Here is a 23,001-nt window from a genome sequence, read left to right on the forward strand (position 1 = left end):
TTAATTTTATTATTTTTGTTTTTGGTGATGTCATTTTATCCTCATTTTATGACATCTGGTATTTCATGGGCACTGCCTTTTTGTGTATTTGTTTCCATGATCACCAGCATTTGGTGTGTTTGCTCACTTTGGTGCTTCATGGTTGTAAGGCATGTGATGCACATACTATGTGACCCATTATATCATAAAGTCATTAAGATGAGCACTCTCATTGAACAGCAACTGAATATTAAGGCTAAATCATTAGCCTTAAAAAAAACATTCTTATGAACCATTTTGGCTTTGTATCTCATTTTTAGTTTTTGCTGGTTTGCATGACTGTTTTGAACAAAGATCTTTGAAAATTATGTCTAACAGCTTACAGTATGTAACTGACAATTCACTTGACGTTCCATTGTAACAGGGCATTTGTAGATTAATTCTGCATTCTACATTCAACTACATTTCAAATTGAGTTGTTACTTCTGCCCAAATCAAAGACAACATACATTCTCTTTAAGTTACTAATTAATTTAATCTAAACTTTTTTAAGATTGGAGAAAGGAAATCATCATTCTTCAAAAATTACCATAGTCAGATGAGCAATGTGCAAAGTCTACAAAGAAAGTCACTGGGCTGGGGTTTGAACGCTCCATTACATGTTTGAGAATCCTACATGTTATGGTCTAGTGTTGTTCTCTCCTGACTTTCTCTAACTTGTAATGTTAAGATATGCATGATACAAACATCTCAATATAAACCCTGTGGCATTCCAGAAAGTCTTATAGGAAATTTTGCCGAACCTACTTTACAAATACAGCAGCAAATTTCAACACATGGCAGAACAGCTCCTTTGCCGCTATTTCTGTTCTTTTGTCACTAGATGGAACCAAGGTGCTCTAGTTCAAAGATATGAGTACTGTATGAGGGCTGCAGGATTAAGCTTGATCCCCAGCAACAGTGGTGTATCTTTATCTTTAAAAAAAATAATGATGTACATAATGTAGGGCAAAGGAGACAGCTCGGTTGTCATGTGGCTCAAGGACTTCATATAACAAGTTCAAAATTAACTCAAATCTCTGGGACACCTTAGAAACATATCATCATGGGGGTTTATACGATGGACGGGACATTCAAAAAGTTTCCGCACTTTTATTTTTTGGTTGGAAACTAATTGGGCATTAAAAAATTTTGTATGACGCTGGGAAAATTGCATCGCAACGGAAGGTGACTATGTAGAAAAGTGATGTAATTTGTTTTTGAAATAGAGTTGAAAAGTGCTGAAACTTTTTGAACGTACCTCGTATGTTTACTGAATTGATCTGCTCTATATATCTGGGGTTAGAGTGATAGTCAGCATGAATACCAGGGAATTAGCAAAAATCAGATGTATGGAGAAAGAATGTGGAATGAATGCTGGAGAATGTTTTGAAGACTGGAGTTTGGTGAGCACTGTCACCTGTGAGGTCCGGGATGTTGTAGTACCAATGATTGTTGTTCTTTTAAGCATTTATAATTACTCTTGGCTGTTTTGATCGCTTTTTTTTATAACTCTTGTTATAGGAATTTTAGCCTACTCCTAATTGAAATACTGCTTCAACTTAGTGACGATTGTATCCCACCACAAAAGTTCATTGTATACAACTAGTACAACTGCACCCAGTGCAGTGTATGTAACAGCTAATTCTCTAGAATAACAAAAGCAACCTCAATTGCAGCTGTTGTTGACTTCCTGTCTGTCTCTTTCAAATTTGTCTTTTCTCCATCTTATTTTATGTATCGGGTTCATTCTGCTCTGTGTCAGTGTGCCATACTCGATGCACAGAAGTAGACCCCGGTGTCTTCTGGCTTGATCCTGTTAATTTTTAATGTAGATTGCAAGGTGTCTAATCTTGTCATGGTAAAATTGCCTTTAAAACCGTCCTCATATTGTATGTCACCCGAGCCATACGAAAATGCCACCAAAGTCATCCCCTTGCTGTTCATCTGTCGATACCAGAGCATAACAAGCTGAGTGGTGTCATTATGTTTACAATGCAGTGTTACAGTTTCTCCAGGACTCTTCACAATCAGGACATCAGGTTCCTGAATGATGTTGACTGCATGAGAACAGGCTGAAAGAACACACAAAAATCATAAAGAAGTATATTTAAAGGAGAACATTTCACACTTATAAGTGTGATTTGAATACAAATTTAAAAAGTAAACAATAATAATTACTTGCAAATATAAGTAAAGAGCAGAACTGACAAAATGGAGACCACATAGCTGAACTGAGCAGAGCAGGTAAAAATTTACTGCTTAAGTAAAACAAATGCAAAATGACATCCTGTGATGTCATTAGACTCATGATACATAGTGCTTGTATATTTGATAAGTTGTGCACACTTCAAAAAGAGGTTGAAACAAAGTCTGTAAAGGGATGGCAGGGACAGCAATTGCAACGATCTGTTTAGAGTGCAGAACAGGAGTGAGGCTGTGGAATATCCAGATTCCTAGAATTCTAACAGTGCTGATACTGCCAGTAAAAACACATTTTCTATAGGGGTAGTATGCCCCAATATTGTTTATGAAGTCTCAAAAATAAGTGACTCCTGGGGAACCAAAGTAAGTTCAGGACACTAAAAGATGATGGATGGCAACACCTGAGGTTCTCCATGCAGTTAAATATATGTCTACTGTTCCCCAGTATGATCAAAAGAAGACTAGGGTCCAGGAATACTTGGACTCTTGGGGCCCTAAGTGGAGTTCTGTAGTGGAGACCTCAGGTGTTTCTTAGTTCTTTACTGAAGTGGCAACTGGACGTTTCTGGGAAGCACTTCCAGAAAGGTTCTTATGCCACACTGACCATTAGCCATTTGTGCTTGGAGCTGGAAAAAGAATGGAGAAGAAGAGAGCCCTAAAGAGAGTCTAAAGAAGGAAGAAAGATGCACAGGGAAGAATTTAAAGGTTTATTCTTATTTTCTCTTCTGATATTTGTACCTTTAGTTCCCAAACCATATACCCTCTTGTATTATTACTTTTGTGTTATAATATATCCTGCATTATCTTTATATGTTTGTTCTCCTTCAAAACTTCAATAACTTAGACTTCCACTGCATACAGCTAACTTGGCTATCAAAAGACCACTGTGTTGATTGATGCACTTTCCATTAAATATTTAGCTAAAAAAAACATATCACTGCAGGAAGGCTTATGCATGATGCCTGTAGGTTAAAACCACACAGATACAAAGCAGATATTAAAACACTGAACTTATCAGTAGAATAGCTAAACTTGGCAAGTTTGGGAACTGAATTGCTGCAGCAGTTGTGATCAAAATCACAGCAAATTGCAGTACTGGAAATATGTCACAAGTCACATCTTTTGCCAAACAGTAATTTTTATTCAATTGATTTTTTATGCCAACTTTCTGTATATAACCACATGAATCGAATATGTGACATTTTCATGCAATGCTCATTTTTCTTCAAAACTGTACATCATATACAATGATACTCTTATGTAAATACTACCAATTTGATATGCATGCATCAAAAAAATACCTTATATACATCTGCTCCACAAAGTACAGTAGTAGTTCTGTGTTATCAGTCGACAGACAAAGCCTAAGTAATGGCACACGCTTACAAATTGTAAAACTGCATAAACATTCAATTGCCAGCAAAACCATGACAAGTGATCATGCAGGAGAAGCCACAATTCTTCTGCATATTAAGTTAGATACTGGCGATGCTTCAGTAAGTAGATTACCAGTCATCTTGCATAGATGAAAATTTCCAATAGTTTTGGCATTTGCTATAATTTCAGGGCCAGAATTCTGACCACGTTGTAATATACTGTACCTGTGGACCGATAAGGAGCAAAACAAGCTATCGAGATGAGGTTGGGCCACCATAGTTTCATATATATACATATGTATATATGTTAGTCAGAACATTTAATCTACCTGCGTAATATTGTGTAGGTTCCTGACATGTCACTAAAGCAGCTCTGACCCATCAATGTATGAACTCTGAAAGTTTCCTGTGCTGTTTGGCACCAAGATGTTAGCAGCAGATCCTCTAAAACCTGTACATCCCACAAATGATCGATTGAATTGAGATCTTGGGAATTTCACCTTGAACTCTTTGAAATTTTCCTCAAACCATTCCTGAAAATTTTTTGCAGTGTGTTTAAGTACATTTCATAGCTGAAAGAAGCCCCTGCCATTAGAGAACACTGTTGCCATGAGGGGGTTACATGGTCTGCAATAATCCTTAGTTAGGTAGTACTTACCAAAGCAACATCTACATGAAGGCCAAGATTCAAGGTTTTCCAGCAGAACATTGCCCAGGGCATCACTCTGCTTCCACTAGCTTGCCGTCTTCTCATAGTGCATCTTGCCGCCATCTCAATCCCAGGTAAATTATGCATTTACACCTGTGTGTCCACATGATCTAAAAGAAAAAGTAAATTAATCAGACCAGGCCACTTTCTTCCATTGATCCAATGTCTAGTTCTGATACTTACATGCCTATTGTAGGCACTCTGGTGGTGGACAAGGGTCAGCACGGACACTTTGATAAATCTATGGCTACACAGCCACATGTGCAGCAAGCTGCCATGCACTGTTTGTTCTGACACACTTCTCTCATGACCAACATAACGTTTTGAGCAATTTGTGTACCCACACACATCAATGAGCCTTGAGTGCTCATGACCCAGTAGCCAGCTCATCAGTTGTCCTTCCTCAGACCACTATTGGCAGGTAGTAATCACTGCATACTGGGAACACCCCACAAAGCCTGCCATTTTGAAGATGCTCTGACCCAGTCATCTAACCATCACAATTTGGCCCTTGTCAAAGTCACTCAAATCCTTACATGTGCCCATTTTTCCTGCTTCTAACACATTACCTTTAAGATCTTACTGTTGACTTGCTGCCTAATATATCACACCCCTTGTCAGGTACCATTGTAACAAGATAGTCAATGAATTCACTTCATTTGTCAGTGATGTTACTTTGTGGTGGATCGGTATAAGTATGTTTTCTAGAAAATGTGTTTGAGACATTTGAGGCACCATGAGCATTTAAAAGAAGAATGAAAATAGCAATTACATCATGGACAAATGAACAGCAGGTTGGTGCTGCTGACTTACAGCAAGGAGACTGGGGTTCATTCCCAGGTGCTCCTCGTGTGCAGTTTGCATGTTTCCCCTTGCTTTCATCAATTTCCTGTAGATGTTTTAGTTTCCTTTCACAGTCCAGAAACAACCAGGTTATCTGAACTGGTGTTGATGAATTCCCCCCTGACATGTGTGTATTCGCAAGGTGCCCTGTCTGGATATTGTTCCTTTTTCTGCCCTTTGCCTGCTGAGGTAGGCTCCCTTTGCTCCAGATAACTGGGTTTAAAAAGTGGTTGGATGAAAAATTGATGTATTTAGGAATCTTTAATGCTCCATCTCCTAGCATCTCCTCCATGCTCTTGAGACGTTCTTGCAATGGAACATATGGATGTGCCATCCTGGACAAGCTGGACTACCTGTGCAACCTGAATCAGGAGCAGGTACTGTCTGATGCTACCAGTAATGACAAGGAAACTAGCAAAACTCACTATATTCTGGGATTAGCAAATCCCTGACATGCAGGTTACAGTTGGTCCAGAATGCTGCTGCTCACTTTCTGGTTGGGGCAAGAAAGTCTGATTCTGTTTCTCCAATATTAGCTTCTTTACACTGGCTGCCTGTCAGTTTTCGAATTGATTTTAAAATCTTGTTGCTAGTTTCTAAATACTGCCTGTTTATCTGAATTGTGTGTTTTACACCAGCCATCTAGAGTGTTTAGATCTTCTGGTCAGTTGTCTCTTGTTGTCCCTCATACCAAGTGTAAAACTAAGGGGGGCAAACAGGACTTTTACAGCTGCTGCTCCTCACCTGTGGAACTCTTTACCTCGTCACATAAAGGAGTCGTCTACAACTGAACTGTTCAAAACGAGATTAAAGACTCATTTCTATTCACTTGCATTCTGTGACCTTCAGTTATACTGATGGTTTCCTCATTGGGATTATGTAACATTACTTTTATTTATTGTTTATTTTATTTATGTTCATTTATTTTATTTCTATTTACGTTATTCATGTTAATTTTATGTTTTTCTTTTATTCTGTTATTGTAAAGCACTTTGGCCACAGCATTCCTATGTTGTTTTAAATGTGCTATATAATTAAATTTGACATTGACATTGACAAAATGCAAAACGAGAGAAGAATCAGTCAGGAAGGATTAGTAGAAAGCATTTATCTGTGGCCTCTAACTGCATTCCCTTTTTGGGGGTTGTCTTGCAGCTGCCTCGCTGCTGTTTTTACTTTCATTTGCACCAAAGGAGGTGAAGTTGACTCACAATCACTTATACCTCCTAAATGGACAGATTGAAGCTTAATTTACTTGGAGTCAGACTGGGATGATGAAGTGTTTCCATCATTTTCTTCAGCAGTGTACTGTAAATGATGAATTGGTTATTTCATTTCTTGTTCCTTTCATTTCTTAGAAAACGGTAATATACACACATGGAAATAACCAATCCAAAGGAAAATCTGAAGAGTAAATTAAAGTCTCATATAATGTTTCTCTGCTTTTCAATTGGTACGTTTGCTTTTTTAAACGAAGAAGACAATACATGCTTTGCATTTTATGTGAACACACCTAAACGAGAGTCCACTATTCCTCATGTTCTACTGCTCTCTACTGGCCGTTTAAAAATAGACGATTTGGAGAAATTGTCAATGCTTTTTAAAAGGAAGTATTTCATTTTCAAATATTTTACATCACTTTGTTTCTAAATATCTCTTTGAATATTGTATTTTTCTGACAAATTTCCTTGGACGATAAATGTACCAGATTGGTCCATTCATAGCTAACATGTTTCATGCAGTCATACAGATGGTCAGACAGACAGATAGCCAAATGTGACAACTGACATTAATATTTAAAAATAATTATAGATAATTAAACTTATAATTATGTTTGTTTTCAAACATATGACTTTTTAAAATTTAATAGTGCTGTTTTTCCGAGGTCTGAGATAAGCAAACGTTGTCTATTGCCCCCTAATGGCATACCACTGAAGTGAGTCGTAATTAGCTGGTATTTAGCAAGTAATGAATATGGTACTGATGTAATTACTCCCCTTTACAAGTTTCTGTTGTTAGCTTTTTCATACCACTAAGGAGAAAACCCTACATAAATAGGAAAAGAAAAAAAAGGGGAAAAAAGAAACACGCACACTTGAAGCTATGGTAAAAATTACAAAAACTTGTGAACATCTGACAATGTGAAAACAAAAATGTCAGCTTTCTAAGCAATATGATAAATTAGAAGTACACTCTTAAAATATTCTTTAAAATGTTATTTAATTGCACTTTACTGTGATATTACTTGCGGAGCTATTGCTTTACAAAGAACCGTTTAATTCTAGGAATGGATCCCTGCATATGAAAATGGTTCTTTGAGCTTTGGAACGGTTCCTAATTATGTGTTTAAAACATAAATCTTACATCTTTATTAGGCAGCCTAGCAATACTAATAGACCAAGATATAACCTCAAGTTAGATTATAACAGAGTGCATTAAGGTTTTTTTTTTAAACGTGCGCATTATTTTTCACATATATTATCATGTACAGTATTTATGAAATCTAATCAAACAGAAGCAAATAAATAAATAAATAAATAATGTTCTTTCTGGAACAGAATGTGGATAGTTCTTTCGAGAACAAAAAACGGTTCCCCTGTGGCATCGCTCTGAAGAACCACTCTGGCACTTTTATTTTTAAGGGTGCAGAAACTTAACAGAAATGTTGTGAAATGATGTAAAATAAAAAATATATATATGTCTGGCCAATGACTGAACACGAGAATCACTGTTATCTACTCGACTGTTAGCTGGACTTCATACGCTACTTGTGGAATCCCATTCCTTGGACTATGGTCACGCCCCCTGGGTACGTCACTGTTACGCTTGTTGTTTTGTCAGCGATAATATTACAGATTGTCACTATAAAGGACTAGTATTCATATAATTATAATTATATATTGATAAGCTAATATATTAGTTATAATAAAATATTCAGTCGTGTAGTTTTTTTTAATCTGAAAAAGAAATTTTAATGTATTTATATTTGTAAAAGAAACTGATTATTCAAAACTTAAATGTATTATATGATAAAAATTTAGAAGCAGCTTCAGCTCCAGACTAGCTACTATAAAATTTAAACTCAAAGATTTAACGAGATTTTTTGGCCTTAAAGTGCTGTATAGTTATTTATTTATTTATGTATTTATGGTATTTTATTTAATTATTTATTTTTGTACAGTCCCTCGACTCATAGACATCGCCGTGCCTGGCTGCACAATAGTAAACGCCGCTGTCCTCACTAATTAAATTGCTCATCTCCAAAGTAAACTGGTTTGCGTTGCTGTTGTGTGTCATTTGGAAACGGTCATTCAGACCCTGGCCGTAGTTTTTGTACTCGTCACAGATGAACTCGATGGTGTCGCCCAAATGCTTCTGTCTGTACCAAGACATGGTATAGCTGCTCATAGCTGCTCCTTCCAGACTGCAGTGCAGCACGAAGGAGCCTTTCATTTGGAGAAGAACGGATTTCTGCTTCTGATGCACTATCGGTGCAGCCCAAGCATCTGGTAAAAAAGAACAGTACAAGCATGTCAAAGTAAAGCCTATTTAGTCACAATTACAACTGTCGTATGAGGAGTCTTATTCTCTGAACATAATATGGTAAAAGGAATTGCTCTTCTTCTTCTTATTATTATTATTATTAATTTTGCTCTTGTTATTTTTATTGTTATTGTTATATATTCTTTTTAAATTAATTTATCTTTAAATACTAGAGTAGAAAAGAGCGACAAAATCTTTAAAAAAAACATTTATACGATCGACATGCTTGACACAACATAAAATATTAATAATCGTCTTTAAAGATTCTTACATAATATTAAATTAAAAAGGCATAGTGAGAACCAGGAAACCGTCATGTCTTTGTAAAGACTGATGAAAATGCGCCTCTTTCAGAGATGTCAGCGTCTTTATCATCTTTAAACCGAAACGGTAATCTAAAAATGTAAGTCATTAGAAATTCAGATAAGCTTGGCTTTTGTAGGATACTTAAATATGTCGAGACGATTAAATAGTTTACAACCAACAAATCGAAAAGATTTTTTCATAGCCAGCACTAACTACATGCTTTCAACAGTTTCAATAAAGACAACAAATACATATACTAACAGAAAAATCGGTACACTCACTTTCGTGATTGAGTCAACAATAAATACTCCGCTGAATGGCATTCGTTAGCTTTCGAGGAAGAGAAGATGGGAATTTTGTATCTTTAAAAGTATTATGCATAAGGTTCTTAAGAAGTGAACTCAGAGTCTATGTGGTTAATGCAGTTACTATTAAACCGCTCTTGCACCAATGCTAAACAAATCATGAGTGGGAGATACGCGTTTGAATTAATAACAGTGGGAAAGAGTAAATAAAAAGTGAAATATAAACACTGTAAAGCGCTCTGTAAAACACGCTGATGAGTCTTTGGCCAGGGTGTACAATACAGAAACCAAACTTTCTATTGAATTGCGCACTGACTTTCAGGCACAAAATCACTCAAGTGAATTATATTAGTTATGAAAATTGGGTTAATGGAATAAACAAAACAAGATGGGCAATGCTGAGATTTTGAACGGGGTATAAAACACACTGTATCGTCGTGTTGACTGGCAGCACAGAAGTAGGTTGCGGTGTCTTCTGATCCGAGTTTTGAGATCGTTAATGTTCCTTTCTTTGCTCCATCTCCACTCAAGGTAAATTTATCTTGATTACTTTGTTCATAGTTTGGGGTTGTAGTGTACAGATACCCTATTAGCTTCAAGTCTTTATTTTCTCCGGTTTGCTGATACCAGAGCATGACATTATAGAGGTTGTTGTCATGTTCACATGTAAGTTCAGCAAGTTCTCCTGCTCGTTTCATCACCGAATACGGAATCTGTCTAACATTAACAGCGTCCGACAAACCTGAGAAAATACAATAAAATAAATATTATTCACCAGCTTAATATCATCAACGTCATTGTCACACTCATCCTAAGATCTTACCATGAAGCCATAACATCAGTAGATAAAACATCAAACCGATTGTGGACATTTTGCACGTCTACTCCTTTGACGTTGTAGTAATGTTTTGTGTCTTGAAACAGGATATGACACATCTAACACGCGTAGCTACGAGTATCTAACATTCCTCCTTTATTTGAAAAAAAAAAAAAAAAAACAGACACGTAAGTAAATTATAAAGATAAATACTGGTAGTTTTGAGTTTTACAATTAACTGTAATGATCAAGAATTAATAAATATTTTACAAATTAATCAATGCCAAGAAATGCCAAAAGCCAACACTTCCCCTACCACTTCATATCTTAAATCATTCTTTAGGCAGATTGAAGATTTAAGTGCCAGCTTAAGTGAAAAATGAAAGAAAACGCACTAAGTAATTGCAACACAAAACACTGACTTAATCAGTTTTAATGTGAAGAGATGCCAATGAAAGAAGAGAAGAAGTGGGCTGCTAGGGTAAAGAAAAGATGAGCTGCTTAGGAAGCAATAAGCACATCAACCTCGGAGCAAACAAATGCTAAACATACAGAGAAAGAATACGAAAACTAGGAAGGCTCGAGTCAAGGGTATTCACTGCATGTTATCGTGCAGTACACCATTAATGGTCAAGTATAATGAGAATAAAAGAGGCACTAAAATCAAACCTTGTGGAATGCCACATTTAATGGGAGTGGAGAATGAAGCAGTGACCTATTCTGTCAGAGAAGCTTCTTTCTAGGTAAACCATTTTAAACTGGGCCCAGCAAACCAACTTCCACCTCCAAGCATTTTAAAAGAATATCATGGTCAATTGTATCAAAAGCTGCTCTAAGATGTAGCAGTCCTAAAACTGCACAATAACAAGAATTGACAATGAGAAGAATGCCGTTGGGGTGTGGATGCACCTGCTTGCTGTCTCCAGTGACCTGTAGATGACAAATGTATGGACAGCTTCATTCTTCGTGTCTGAGTCCTGGCTGCTGCCAGAGGAGGAGGATGAGAGGAGCTGTTGAGTGGAGGATATTCATGTTCACTCAGCACACTGAATCTGTTTTCCAGTGGAATTTCTAATGGCAGTGCAGCATTATAATGCTTACCCCCTACTACCACTGGCCATGGAGTATAACTTGCTGACACCTTGGACTTAGCGCCTAGTTTGGACCAGGGCTCCATCGATCTGACCGTGACTGCCTCAGAGCACTGGGCAGCCCCAGGATGAGAAGTGGTGGCATTTGGGCCAAACCAGGGAACGGTGGAGTCAAGCTCACCACTGGAAATTTCAGTGGTGGCGCCTGCTGCAACTACAGAGTCAAGAAATTGCTCATCATCCCTGATCTGATGGAGAACAGATATTTTTTCACCAAGTTCAGCAATCTTTCGGTCACGACAAAAGGCAGCCCTCTTAGATTGCAGAGGTAAGAGGTGGCATTTTATATGCACAAAATAATTATAAATGTCTTAGCTGGTCATAGCTAGAAATCAGTTTAAGGTAACCTTATCAGGTACAGGTAAAGCTTCTCAAGATAAAACCTTTTGTAACAAAAACAAAATCCTCAGCAGTATACCATATATACCATATCACTTCTCCGGGGTATCATGTATAATGCCGTGCATAGAATACATACTTAAACATGATGTATGGACAAAATGGAAATGTGCATATGTAAAAAAATTCCAGATGCATAAAACTGTGCATATGCCAAGATACACACACTTTTATAAATCCCAATGAATGTTAAATTCAATGGACGTGAACGCCCCTATAGCCTTACCTCCACTCCTTCCAGAATCCTCATTTTAATATGCAAATCAATCCCCTTTTCTTTAGTGTTCTGTTAAAAGATAATGACAAAAGCATGTGGAATAAAGAAGAATTTAACTGAATGCGAAGTGGAGGCAAGGAAAACATACTACAGTATTTGTTGGCTTAAGCAGTGGTATAAACAACAAAAGAAAATTGACGAGTGATACAATGTGGTGGAGACACTCAAAAGTTCAAGTTCAGAAAGTTGCACAGTGCCGAAATCAAAACGAAGTGATCAGATATCAAAATCGATGTGAAAAGCGAGTCACAGCCCACCATCTGTTTATTCTGTTTCAGACAATATTGCAAAAGCTGACCCTCATATTGAGGACACAAATCCATGCAGTAATGGTGCTGCTCTGCCCAGCAAATCTTCAGGCACTGGCAGGTCTTTCTTGGAAACTGCTGTCTTCTGGCTATGTGATGACTGACACTGTTCCGGAGTCACAAAAGGCAGTAGTGGATGTTGCAAGAGATGTGGCCAATGAACTAAGGAATATAAGGGCTGTACTATGTGTTATTGACCATAAATTAAATGAATTGGTTAAAAATAAATGCAGCATCTATTTACCTGTTTTTACATTCTGCTGATTACACTAACCCAGCCGCAGGGGATGCATAAACCAGTGTGTTTCTTCGTGCTGGTCCCAAGCCCGGATAAATGGGGAGAGTTACGTCAGGAAACGCATCCGGTGTACAATTTTGCCAAATCAATATGCGGACAATAATGCAAATACAAGAGAGGAGGAAGGTAAAGAGAGTGGAACTGAGGGTAGGAACTTTGAATGTTGGCAGTATGACTGGTAAGGGGAGAGAGTTAGCAGATATGATGGAGAGAAGGAAGGTTGATATATTGTGCATGCAAGAGACTAAACGGAAGGGGAGTAAGGCCAGGTGGATCGGAGGTGGATTCAAATTGTTCTATCATGGTGTGGATGGGAGGAGAAATGGAGTAGGGGTTATTCTGAAGGAACAGTAGGTCAAGAATGTTTTGGTGGTGAAAAGTGTATCAGACAGAGTAATGATTATGAAGCTGGAAATTGGAGGTGTGATGATGAATGTTGTTTGTGCATATGCCCTGTAAGTTGGGTGTGCGATGGAGGAAAAAGAAGATTTCTAGAGTGAGTTGGATGAAGTAATGAACAGTGTACCAAAAGGACAGAAATTGGTGATTGGAGCGGATTTCAATGGACATGTTGGTGAAGGGAACAGAGGAGACGAGGAGGTGATGGGTAGATATGGTGTCAATGGAGAGGAATGAAGAAGGTCAGAGGATAGTGGATTTTTCCAAAAGAATGGACATGGCTGTGGTGAATACTAATTTTAAGAAAAGGGAGGAACATAGGGTGACGTACAAGAATGGTGGAAGATGCACTCAGGTAGATTACATCCTATACAGAAGAGTCAATCTGAAGGAGATTGAAGACTGCAAAGTGGTGGCAGGGGAAAGTGTAGTTAAGCAGCATAGAAGAGTGAGGACAGAGCCAAGGATCAAATGGTGGAAGCTGAAAAAGGAAGACTGCAAGGTTGAGTTTAGGGAAAAGGTGATACAGGCACTGGGTGGTAGTGAAGAATTACCAGACAGTTTGGGAAACTACAGCAGATGTAGTAAGGGTGACAGCAATAAGGGTGCTTGGCATGACATCTGGACAGAGAAAAGAGAAAAAGGAAACCTGGTGGTGGAATGGGGAAGTACAGGAGAGTATGCAGAGGAAGAAGATGGCAAAGATGAAGTGAGACAGTCAGAGAGATACAGAAAGTAAAGAGTACAAGGACATAAGGCACAAAGTGAAGAGAGGGATGGTGAAGCCTAAAGAAAAGGTGTATGATGAGTTGTATGATAGGCTGGACACTGAGGAGGGAGAAAAGGACCTGTGTAGCAGGTTAAGGTAATAAAGGATAAAGATGGAAACGTACTCACAAGCAAGGAGAGTGTGTTGAGCAGATAGAAAGAGTACTTTGAGAGGCTGATGAATGAAGAGAACGAGAGAGAGAAGAGGTTGGATGATGTGGAGATAGTGAATCAGGAAGTGCAATTGATTAGCAAGGAGAAAGTAAGGACAGCTATGAACAGGATGAAGAATGGAAAAGCCGTTGGTCCAGATGACATACCTGTGGAAGCATGGAGGTGTTTAGGAGAGATTGCAGTGGAGTTTTTAACCAGATTGTTTAATGGAATCTTGGAAAGTGAGAGGATGCCCGAGGAGTGGAGTAAAAGTGCACTGGTGCCGATATTTAAAAATAAGGGGGATGTGCAGGACTGTAGTAATTACAGGGGGATACCATTAATGAGCCACAGCATGAAGTTATGGGAAAGAGTAGTGGAAGCTAGGTTAAGAAGTGAGGTGATGATTAGTGAGCTGCAGTATGGTTTCATGCTAAGAAAGAGCACCACAGATGCAATGTTTGCTCTGAGGGTGTTGATGGAGAAGTATAGAGAAGGCCAGAAGGAGTTGCATTCTGTCTTTGTGGACCTGGAGAAAGCGTATGACAGGGTGCCTCGAGAGGAGCTGTAGTATTGTTTGAGGAAGTCAGAAGTGGCAGAGAAGTATATAAGAGTTGTACAGGATATGTACGAGGGAAGTGTGACTGTGGTGAGGTCTGCGGTAGGAGTGACCAATACATTCAAGGTGGAGGTGGGATTATATCAGGGATCAGCTCTGAGCCCTTTCTTATTTGCAATGGTGAAGGACAGGTTGATAGACGAGATTAGACAGGAGTCCCCATGGACTATGATGTTTGCTGATGACATTGTGATCTGTAGCAAAAGTAGGGAGCAGGTTGAGGAGACCCTGGAGAGGTGGAGATATGCCCTAGAGAGAAGAGGAATGAAGGTCAGTAGGAACAAGACAAAATACATGTGTGTGAAAGAGAGGGAGGTCAGAGGAATGGTGATGATGCAAGAAGTAGAGTTGGAGAAGGTGGATGAGTTTAAATACTTGGTATCAACAGTACAGAGTAATGGAGATTGTGGAAGAGAGGTGAAAAAGAGAGTGCAGGAAGGGTGGAATGAGTAGAGAAGAGTGTCAGGAGTGATTTGTGACAGACGGGTATCAGCAAGAGTGAAAGGGAAGGTCTACGGGATGGTAGTGAGACCAGCTATGTTATATGGGTTGAAGACGGTGGCACTGACCAGAAAGCAGGAGACAGAGCTGGAGGTTGCAGAGTTAAAGATGCTAAGGTTTGCATTAGGTGTGACAAGGATGGATAGAATTAGAAATGAGGACATTAGAGGGTCAGCTCAAGTTGGACGGCTGGGAGACAAAGTCGGAGAGGCGAGATAGTGCTGGTTTGGACATGTGCAGATGAGAGATGCTGAGTATATTGGGAGAAGGAAGGTACAATAGAGCTGCCAGGCAAGAGAAAAAGAGGAAGGCCTAAGAGAAGGTTTATGGATGTGGTGAGAGAGGACATGCAGGTGATGGGTGTAACAGAACAAGATACAGAGGACAGAAAGACATGGAAGAAGATGATCTGCTGTGGCGACCCCTAACTGGAGCAACCGAAAGAAGAAGACACTCTGCTAATTACACTCAAACCAAGTGGTAACCCCAATTTAGCTGGTCATCTGTCATCTCATTTCTGTTTGGCTGTCATTTAATGAAGAAAAGAATCAATTCAGATGACTTAATCCTCAAAAACAGGGCTATTAAAATAGAGGGAAAAGAAGTTAATTAGCAGTGAAAACTGGACACTGATTTGGAAAGGGTTAGAAAGAAAACCTGCAGCCACTGCAGCCCTCCAGGCCTGAAGTTTGACACCTGTGCTTTAGAGGAAAGGCAGCGTTGAACACTATCAGCAATTGAGTAATTTAAAAACTGAAACAAAACATTAAAGCTATTTTTATTTAATTTTGGTTAATGTTTTACTTGGTTGTATAGCTCCTTAAGCCATGTCTCTCATGCATGCAGATTTACAACAACATTTATTTATGTAGCACATTTTCATACAAACAATGTAGCTCAATGTGCTTTAGATGATGAAGAAAAAGAAAAAAGACAGAATAAATAATTAAAATTAGGGAACACTAATGAACATAGAATAAAAGTAAGGTCCGATGACCAGGGAGGACAGAAAAAAAAAAACTCCAGACGGTTGGAGAAAAAAATAAAATCTATAGGGGTTCCAGGCCACAAGACCGCCCAGCCACCTCTAGGCATTCTACCTAACATAAATGACCTCAATCAGTCCTCATGGTATTCAGGGTTCTCATGGAAGGACTTGATAATGATGGTCATGTGGACTTCTGGCTTTAATCCATCAATGTAGGAACATCACAGTGCTTTGATCAGGTGCTGGTGGCGCAGATCGCCACCACAGAAAACTGGATAAAGAACAGAAGAGAAAGTAGGGGTTAGTATGGATTTTGGAGCCATATGTGGATTTATGCTGTATAACATCCACAAAATCAGAATACAGTACAACCTCTAGTCCAGGCATTGGTCTTGTCATGTCTGGACTACCGCAACTCACTACTGGCAGGAGTACTCCCATGTGGCCCATCTTGTATTTAACCAGCCTAGACTGGTGCAATTCATTCTTCTCTTCAGGTCTCTATTTTGGCTGCCTGTAGCAGCATGCATTGACTTCAGATCCTTGATTCTTGCATACAGAGTTGTCATAGGTTAGTACCCGTGTATGTATATGAAAACACTGGTGAGATGCTATGCTATGCTTACCTGTCCTGTTATACTTGCTCATAAACAGTCCCTACACTGTCAATTATGTTGATTTCCTTTGCAAGTTGATTCATAATAATAATAATAATAATAATAATACATCTTATTTATATAGTGCAGTTACCATGCTTTGGATAAAATTGTCTGCTAAGATTGTAAATGTAAAATATAACTGTTATTATATGCAGCAACAGACCTTTTAAAATATAAACCCACTAGTATTTCACAAGTCTTTTATCATCTATTTATGGAACCTATTATGTTATGTTCCTCTTTCTGGAACTTTCATGGATGGTTCCGTTAGAAGGCAAAGATGGTTCCCTTATGTCATCGCTCGAAAGAACCAATTCAAAAGTGGAATGACTTACTTATTGTGAAACAGTCTAAAATAAAAAAATATGTGGCCATGGGGGTCTCTTATAGACATGAGAATCCATCTTATTTAGTGGGCTGCTAGAAAGTAGTAATATTCAGTAATTTTTATAATTAAATTTTATTCTCTCAATATAATAAGCTCTTAATATAATACTTAAAGTATTAATAATGATAAAGTTGAGTCATTTTCTTAAAATTCCAAATAAAAATTTTTATTGAAGTGTATTTAAAAAAAAGATTATTTTAATCTTAAATTGTACTATTATAAAAAATAAAACTGTAAATATGAGTAAAATTAGCTCCAGGCTAGCCAATACATGGTGTAACTCAAAGACCAAATGGGATTTTTTACAGGTTAAAATGCTACATTGTCCATTCATCATCCAACCCACTATATCCTAACTACAGGGTCACGGGGGTCTGCTGGAGCTAATCCCAGCCAACACAGGGCAGGAAACAAACCCCAGGCAAGGCGTCAGCCCACTGCAGGGCACACACACACAATTTAACTAACCTGCATGTCTTTGGACTATGGGAGGAAACCCACGCAGACACAGGAAGTGAACCCGGGTCTCCTAACTGCAAGGCGGCATTACATTGTAATTTATTTTATTTTATTTTATTTTGTGCAGTTCTTCAACTCATAAAAATAGCCATGTCTGACTGCACAATGGTAAACACCGCAGTCCTCACTCATTAAATTGGTTTGTCTTGCTGTTGTGTGTCATGTTAGACAGGCCCTGGCCATAGTTTTTGGTCTTGTCACAGATAATATCCATGGTTTTGCCCAAATGCTTCTGACTGCACTAAGTCATAGTATTGCTGCTCATAGCTTCTACTCCTAAACTGCAATGCAGCACTAAAGAGTCTTTCATACGTAGAAAAATGGATTTCGCTTCCAATGCACCATCAGTGCAGCCCAAGCCTTTAGAAAAAAAGAACAGTACAGACATAATAAAGTAAAGCCTGAATTTAATTATCATAATTTTAACCGCCTTACTCTGTAAGCATTATGTGGTAAAGTATCTTGCTTTAATTATTATATATTTAAGTTGTTTTATTGTATGTATGTATGTATGTATGTATGTATGTATGTATGTATGTATGTATGTATGTATGTATGTATGTATGTATGTATGTATTGTGGTATATGGCCAGCCATTCATCTTGGTCAATACCCCCAGGAAGCCAGATGGAGCCCTCCCTGCAGCATGGAGGTGCCCCGAATTCCAGCAGGGAATCATGGAGAATGGAGTCTTTATTCACAGCCCTGCTGGATACCATTGGCACCGCCAGAGGACGTCGCATGGAGGCTCAAGGATTATTTTCCATACTGCCCGGAAGTATGTCCCAGTCACGGGGACAGAAGAAATGACATACTTCCAGGTTGAAGAAAAAGGAGTTTTCATCCGACCCGGAAGTGTTGCCAGTCACATGGACAGAGAGAGAGAAGCACTTCCAAATCAGGGACTATAAAAGGACTGTGGGAGATCCCAGCAGTGAGCCGAGTTGGGAGGAAGGGTGACTGAGCTGCTGGGAGGTGTGGAGCATTATTGTGATTGTGATTATTGTTTATGAGTATTGTGGAGTGGAGGGTGCTTTGTACACTTAATTATTATAATAACTCCTGTATTGAGACTTTTATCTGGTGTCTGGCGTCTGATCTGAGGGTTCAAAGGGACGACAGCGCCCCCTATCTGTCACAGTATGTATGTATGTATGAAATGAAGTGTCTAAAAAATAAAAGACAATAAAAAATTATTAATATTATAGATAGATAGATAGATAGATAGATAGATAGATAGATAGATAGATAGATAGATAGATAGATAGATACGTAGATAGATTGTTTGTCCCATAGAGAAATATGACTTTTTGCAGACTTTCTTTAAATAAATAAATACTTAAATAGACATATAAATATATACATTCCATGGTCTGAACACCCACCACAATCACTAAAAAGGAAGAAAATTAAAATAGAAAATTAAAATCTTGAGACTTGACAGTCACAGTCTCAGTGTGGTATTATGTAGTGAAGTTCAGAGGAATCAGTCCATGCATTTGAAGGTCTGTAGACACATGAAATGAAATGACATGAATGTAGATGTATTGCTTTTGGTATAAAGGTTCCAGTGGCCTTTCCTGAAATGTTTATGCTGAATAATTCATTGACTGAAAGTCCTCAGTGTTTGTGTGTCAGAGAGAGGAGGTGTAGCATTTTTCATAATTACACTTAGTTTTATTTGAATTCTCACCATAGCTACTACCTTCCCTCCAGGGGGACCCAGTGTGTGACCTATAACTGAGCCTGCCATTTTAATTAACTTTGTAATTTGATGGACCTTTTAAGTTACCAGCCCAGCACACCACAGTATAGAAAACTAGCCATCAGAGAGTTGTAAAAGATATGAAGGATGTCACTTCATATATTATTATTATTATTATTATTATTATTATTATTATTAGTAGTAGTAGTAGTAGTATTATTAGTATTATTAGTATTATCATATTTTTAAGTGTTTTAACTGAAATTGCACAGGTGGTGAACCAGTTGAGGGTAGGGAAGTATTGCAGGGATCTATAATATCCAGGGTGAACGTCTCTAGGCTGGTGGTAAGGCTATCCTCCTGGCATTACAACCAATCTTTGCTTTCATTTGGGAGATGCGACTTCCCAACTGACTGGAATAAGTGATTTGTCGTCCATATCTGAAAAGGGTCTCATCTCATTTTATGCCTAAGAAGTCTACCATCGACCACATCCTGGCACTGAGGGTTCTCATGGAGTGAAAATGCAGGTATTAGCATAGTTTTTTTTTTTTTTTGCAGCCTTTGTGGATTTCCATAAAGTGTTTGACTCAGTTGATCAAGCTGCTCTGTGGGATATCCTGAGACTTCGTGGGGCTCGGTGGCTGTGGGGCGTCTGCTAGTGAGGAAAGATTCACTGATCTTTACATTGCTAACGATGATATGGTCATCACAGAGTCAATGGAGGCTCTGATAAGGGCTCTTGAGAGACTGAGCGAGGAGTCTAAGTGTTTGGGTATGCGAATGTCCTGGATAAAAACCAAGATCCATGCCATTAATGACCTCTTAGGTCCCTAAGGCACCTTTAGGCACAGCCATCAGCAGTGTGTCTGTCTATGGAGAGAGTGTTGACCTTGTCAAGAGGTTTACTTACCTTGGCAGCAACATTCATGTCTCTGGTGACTCTTCCATAGAAGTCAATAGGGGGACAGGGATAGCATGAGGGTCATGAGGTTGTTAGAAAGAGTTGTGTGGCACTCCCAATATCTATACAAAAGGACAAAGGTTCAAGTGTTTAGAGTCATGGAGCTTCCTGTTTTGCTACATGGTTGCGAGACATGGACGCTATCCAATGACCTGAGATGAAGACTGATTTCCTTTGTTTGATTTTATGTTGAATGAGATACTGCTCACGGAGTCCCGAATGAGGCACAATACTTGCATTGTGAGTTACGGCACTACGGCCATGTGGCGTGATTCTCCAAAGGTGATCTGGTTCACAGGATCCTCTTTATTGAGGATCCAAGTGGCTGTACCAGGTGATGCCCATATAACACCTGGCAGTGGCAGATAAATGGTCATTTCCGGACTGCATGTCTGCCTAGGGGGTTGCCAGCCAGGGTCCCGAACTGTTTCGTCGTGAGGTGGGTGTGGCAACATGGTGTACCAGTGCATATTCCCCCACCTGACCTGACCTGAATTTCTCTTTACATATCAGTGCAGAAAAGAGAAAAACACTATTAATTAAAAATATTAAATTATCTATATGATTTGTATAGGAGACTTATAATAATAATAATAATAATAATAATAATAATAATAATAATAACCATCTATAAACATTCTAACACAACATTAAATTTAAAAGGCATAATAACCAGAAAAGCTTCATGTATTTGTAAAGATTTGCGAAAATGCGTCGCTTTCCGTGATGTCAGCTCCATTTTCATCTGTAAATCAGAAGGACTATTTAAGTGTTGGATTTATAATGAATTTCACTTCAGAGAAACAGCTGAACCGTCTTACAGTCTTATAAAATCAGTAGAAAACTTTCCTCATTTGACAGTAATTTTACATTGCAAGTTATTACAAAATTCAGATAAAGTTGCTTTTTTTGGAAGATGGTTGAATATGTCGAGGCAGTAAAACGATATAAACAATTTTTTTTTTATTAGCCAGCACTGGCTATATTTTTATCAGTTTCAATAGACAAAAAGTTATTACAAAAAAAATGTGTTACAATCGTTTTGATGCAGGTGTCCTTACAAAATATTGCTGTTACATGTGAAAAAATACTAAATTTGAATTTCGGATTTATAGAAAGAAAGAAAGAAAGAATTTAATTTATCCACGGAACTAGTCCTATTAACATTTGAGAAAGAGACGATGAGAATTATTGGGGACAGACATTTAACGGAATATATAGAAGTATGAGCTAAGAGGTCTATGTGGTTCAGACAGTTACTGTTAAATCGATCTTGCAACTTTGCAAACACTTGCAAATATGATTTTGAATGAAATAGTGACAGAGCAAAAGAGTAAGCAGCATAATTAAATACAATGTAAATAATCTGTACTCAGACTAACGAATGTTTAGCCTTCAGAAGCAATACAGTAACGAGACCAGAAGCGGCTCCATTCTATTGCAGGGCGCACTGACTCTCACATACAAAATAACTCATGTCGACTTTGCATTGGATCAATGGAATAGGCAAAAGATGGTGAGTAACTCTGATTTTTTGAATGGGGTATAAAACCTTCTGTATCGCCGTGTTGACTGGCTGCACAGAAATAGGTTGCGGTGTCTTCTGCTCTGAGTTTTGAAATCGTTAATGATCCTTTCTTTGCTCCATCACCAGAAATAGTAAATTTATTTTGCATACCCTGTTCATAGTCTGGGATTGTAGTGAACAAATACCCTATTAGCTTCAAATCTTTCATTTCTCCAGTTTGCTGATACCAGAACATGCGATCATAGCTGCTACTATCATGTTCACAAGTAAGTTCAGCGACTTCTCCTGCGCGTTTCAGCACCGAAGATGGAAGCTGTATAACATTAACAGCATCCGACAAACCTGTGAAAAATAAAATAAAACAAATCAATACTATTTATCAGTTTATTACCATTAATGTCATTTTACACTCAGCACAAGTTCTTACTTTGAAGCAGTTGCACCAGTAGATAAAAAATCAAACCGATTACGGACATTTTGCACGTGTTCTCCTTTGACTGGCAGTGATATTTCTTTAGTGTTTTGAGACAGGACATTACGCAGTAACACACGTGGTAGTAAAACAAACATTCCTCCGGGATTTTTTCAAAGAAGACTTTTTATTTAATCCACTCCTCTAATTTCACTTGGTTCACAAGTTTAAGTAATAGCTTATTTTATGAGATAAGTCAGAAAATTACGCAACTTACTATAGACGTCTTAGTTTAAGCAACTGTAACACCACAAGTAAAGACACATTTACTTAAAAAAAGGAAAAGAAAATAAAAATCATTAAAAATCAACTTAAGTATATCTAAGTATTTTTTTTTTTCAACAAGAAACCGTAACTGTGAAAATGAGCCACTCTGCTTCAACAGAACAGGCATTTGTCAGTAAATGAGAGACCAATGATTAAGAAATAAACATTAAAAAGTAACAATGTCATGTAGCACACTGAATTGTTAAACCTCCACTTCTCTTAATTAATGATCGCCTGTTTAAACACGTCGAGGCCACGGTCGTTCTTTTTACAACCCCCCGATAGTCTGTCCCATGTGGGTATATCAGAGACCTGGTGCAGATTGGTCAGATGAACCCAAAAAGATAACTGTGGTGTTCTGAGGAAATCTATTTAGCAAATTTCTGAAACAGGTGCATCAGGCAAGTTGGGGAAAGCATACGGTGGCTCCAGCTTTTAAGAAAGAAAGAAAGAAAGAAAGAAAGAAAGAAAGAAAGAAATATTCCATGCCATTCAAGGTGTCAATTGTGTAAAAAT

The 23,001-nt window shown here is 38.2% G+C and overlaps 2 gene segments (V, D, J or C); both read right to left on the reverse strand.

The window, feature by feature from the left end:
• Window positions 1-8,266: 8,266 nt before the first annotated feature.
• On the reverse strand, window positions 8,267-10,227 carry LOC120524969. The segment is given in 2 exon segments: window positions 8,267-8,657; window positions 10,129-10,227. Coding segments are annotated over 2 exon segments (396 nt in total).
• Window positions 10,228-21,271: 11,044 nt separating this feature from the next.
• LOC120524967 lies at window positions 21,272-22,459 on the reverse strand. The segment is given in 2 exon segments: window positions 21,272-22,088; window positions 22,174-22,459. Coding segments are annotated over 2 exon segments (522 nt in total).
• Between the last annotated feature and the right edge of the window lie 542 nt (window positions 22,460-23,001).

This window comes from Polypterus senegalus, chromosome 3 (genome assembly GCF_016835505.1).
Source record: "Polypterus senegalus isolate Bchr_013 chromosome 3, ASM1683550v1, whole genome shotgun sequence".
Lineage (NCBI taxonomy): Eukaryota > Metazoa > Chordata > Cladistia > Polypteriformes > Polypteridae > Polypterus > Polypterus senegalus.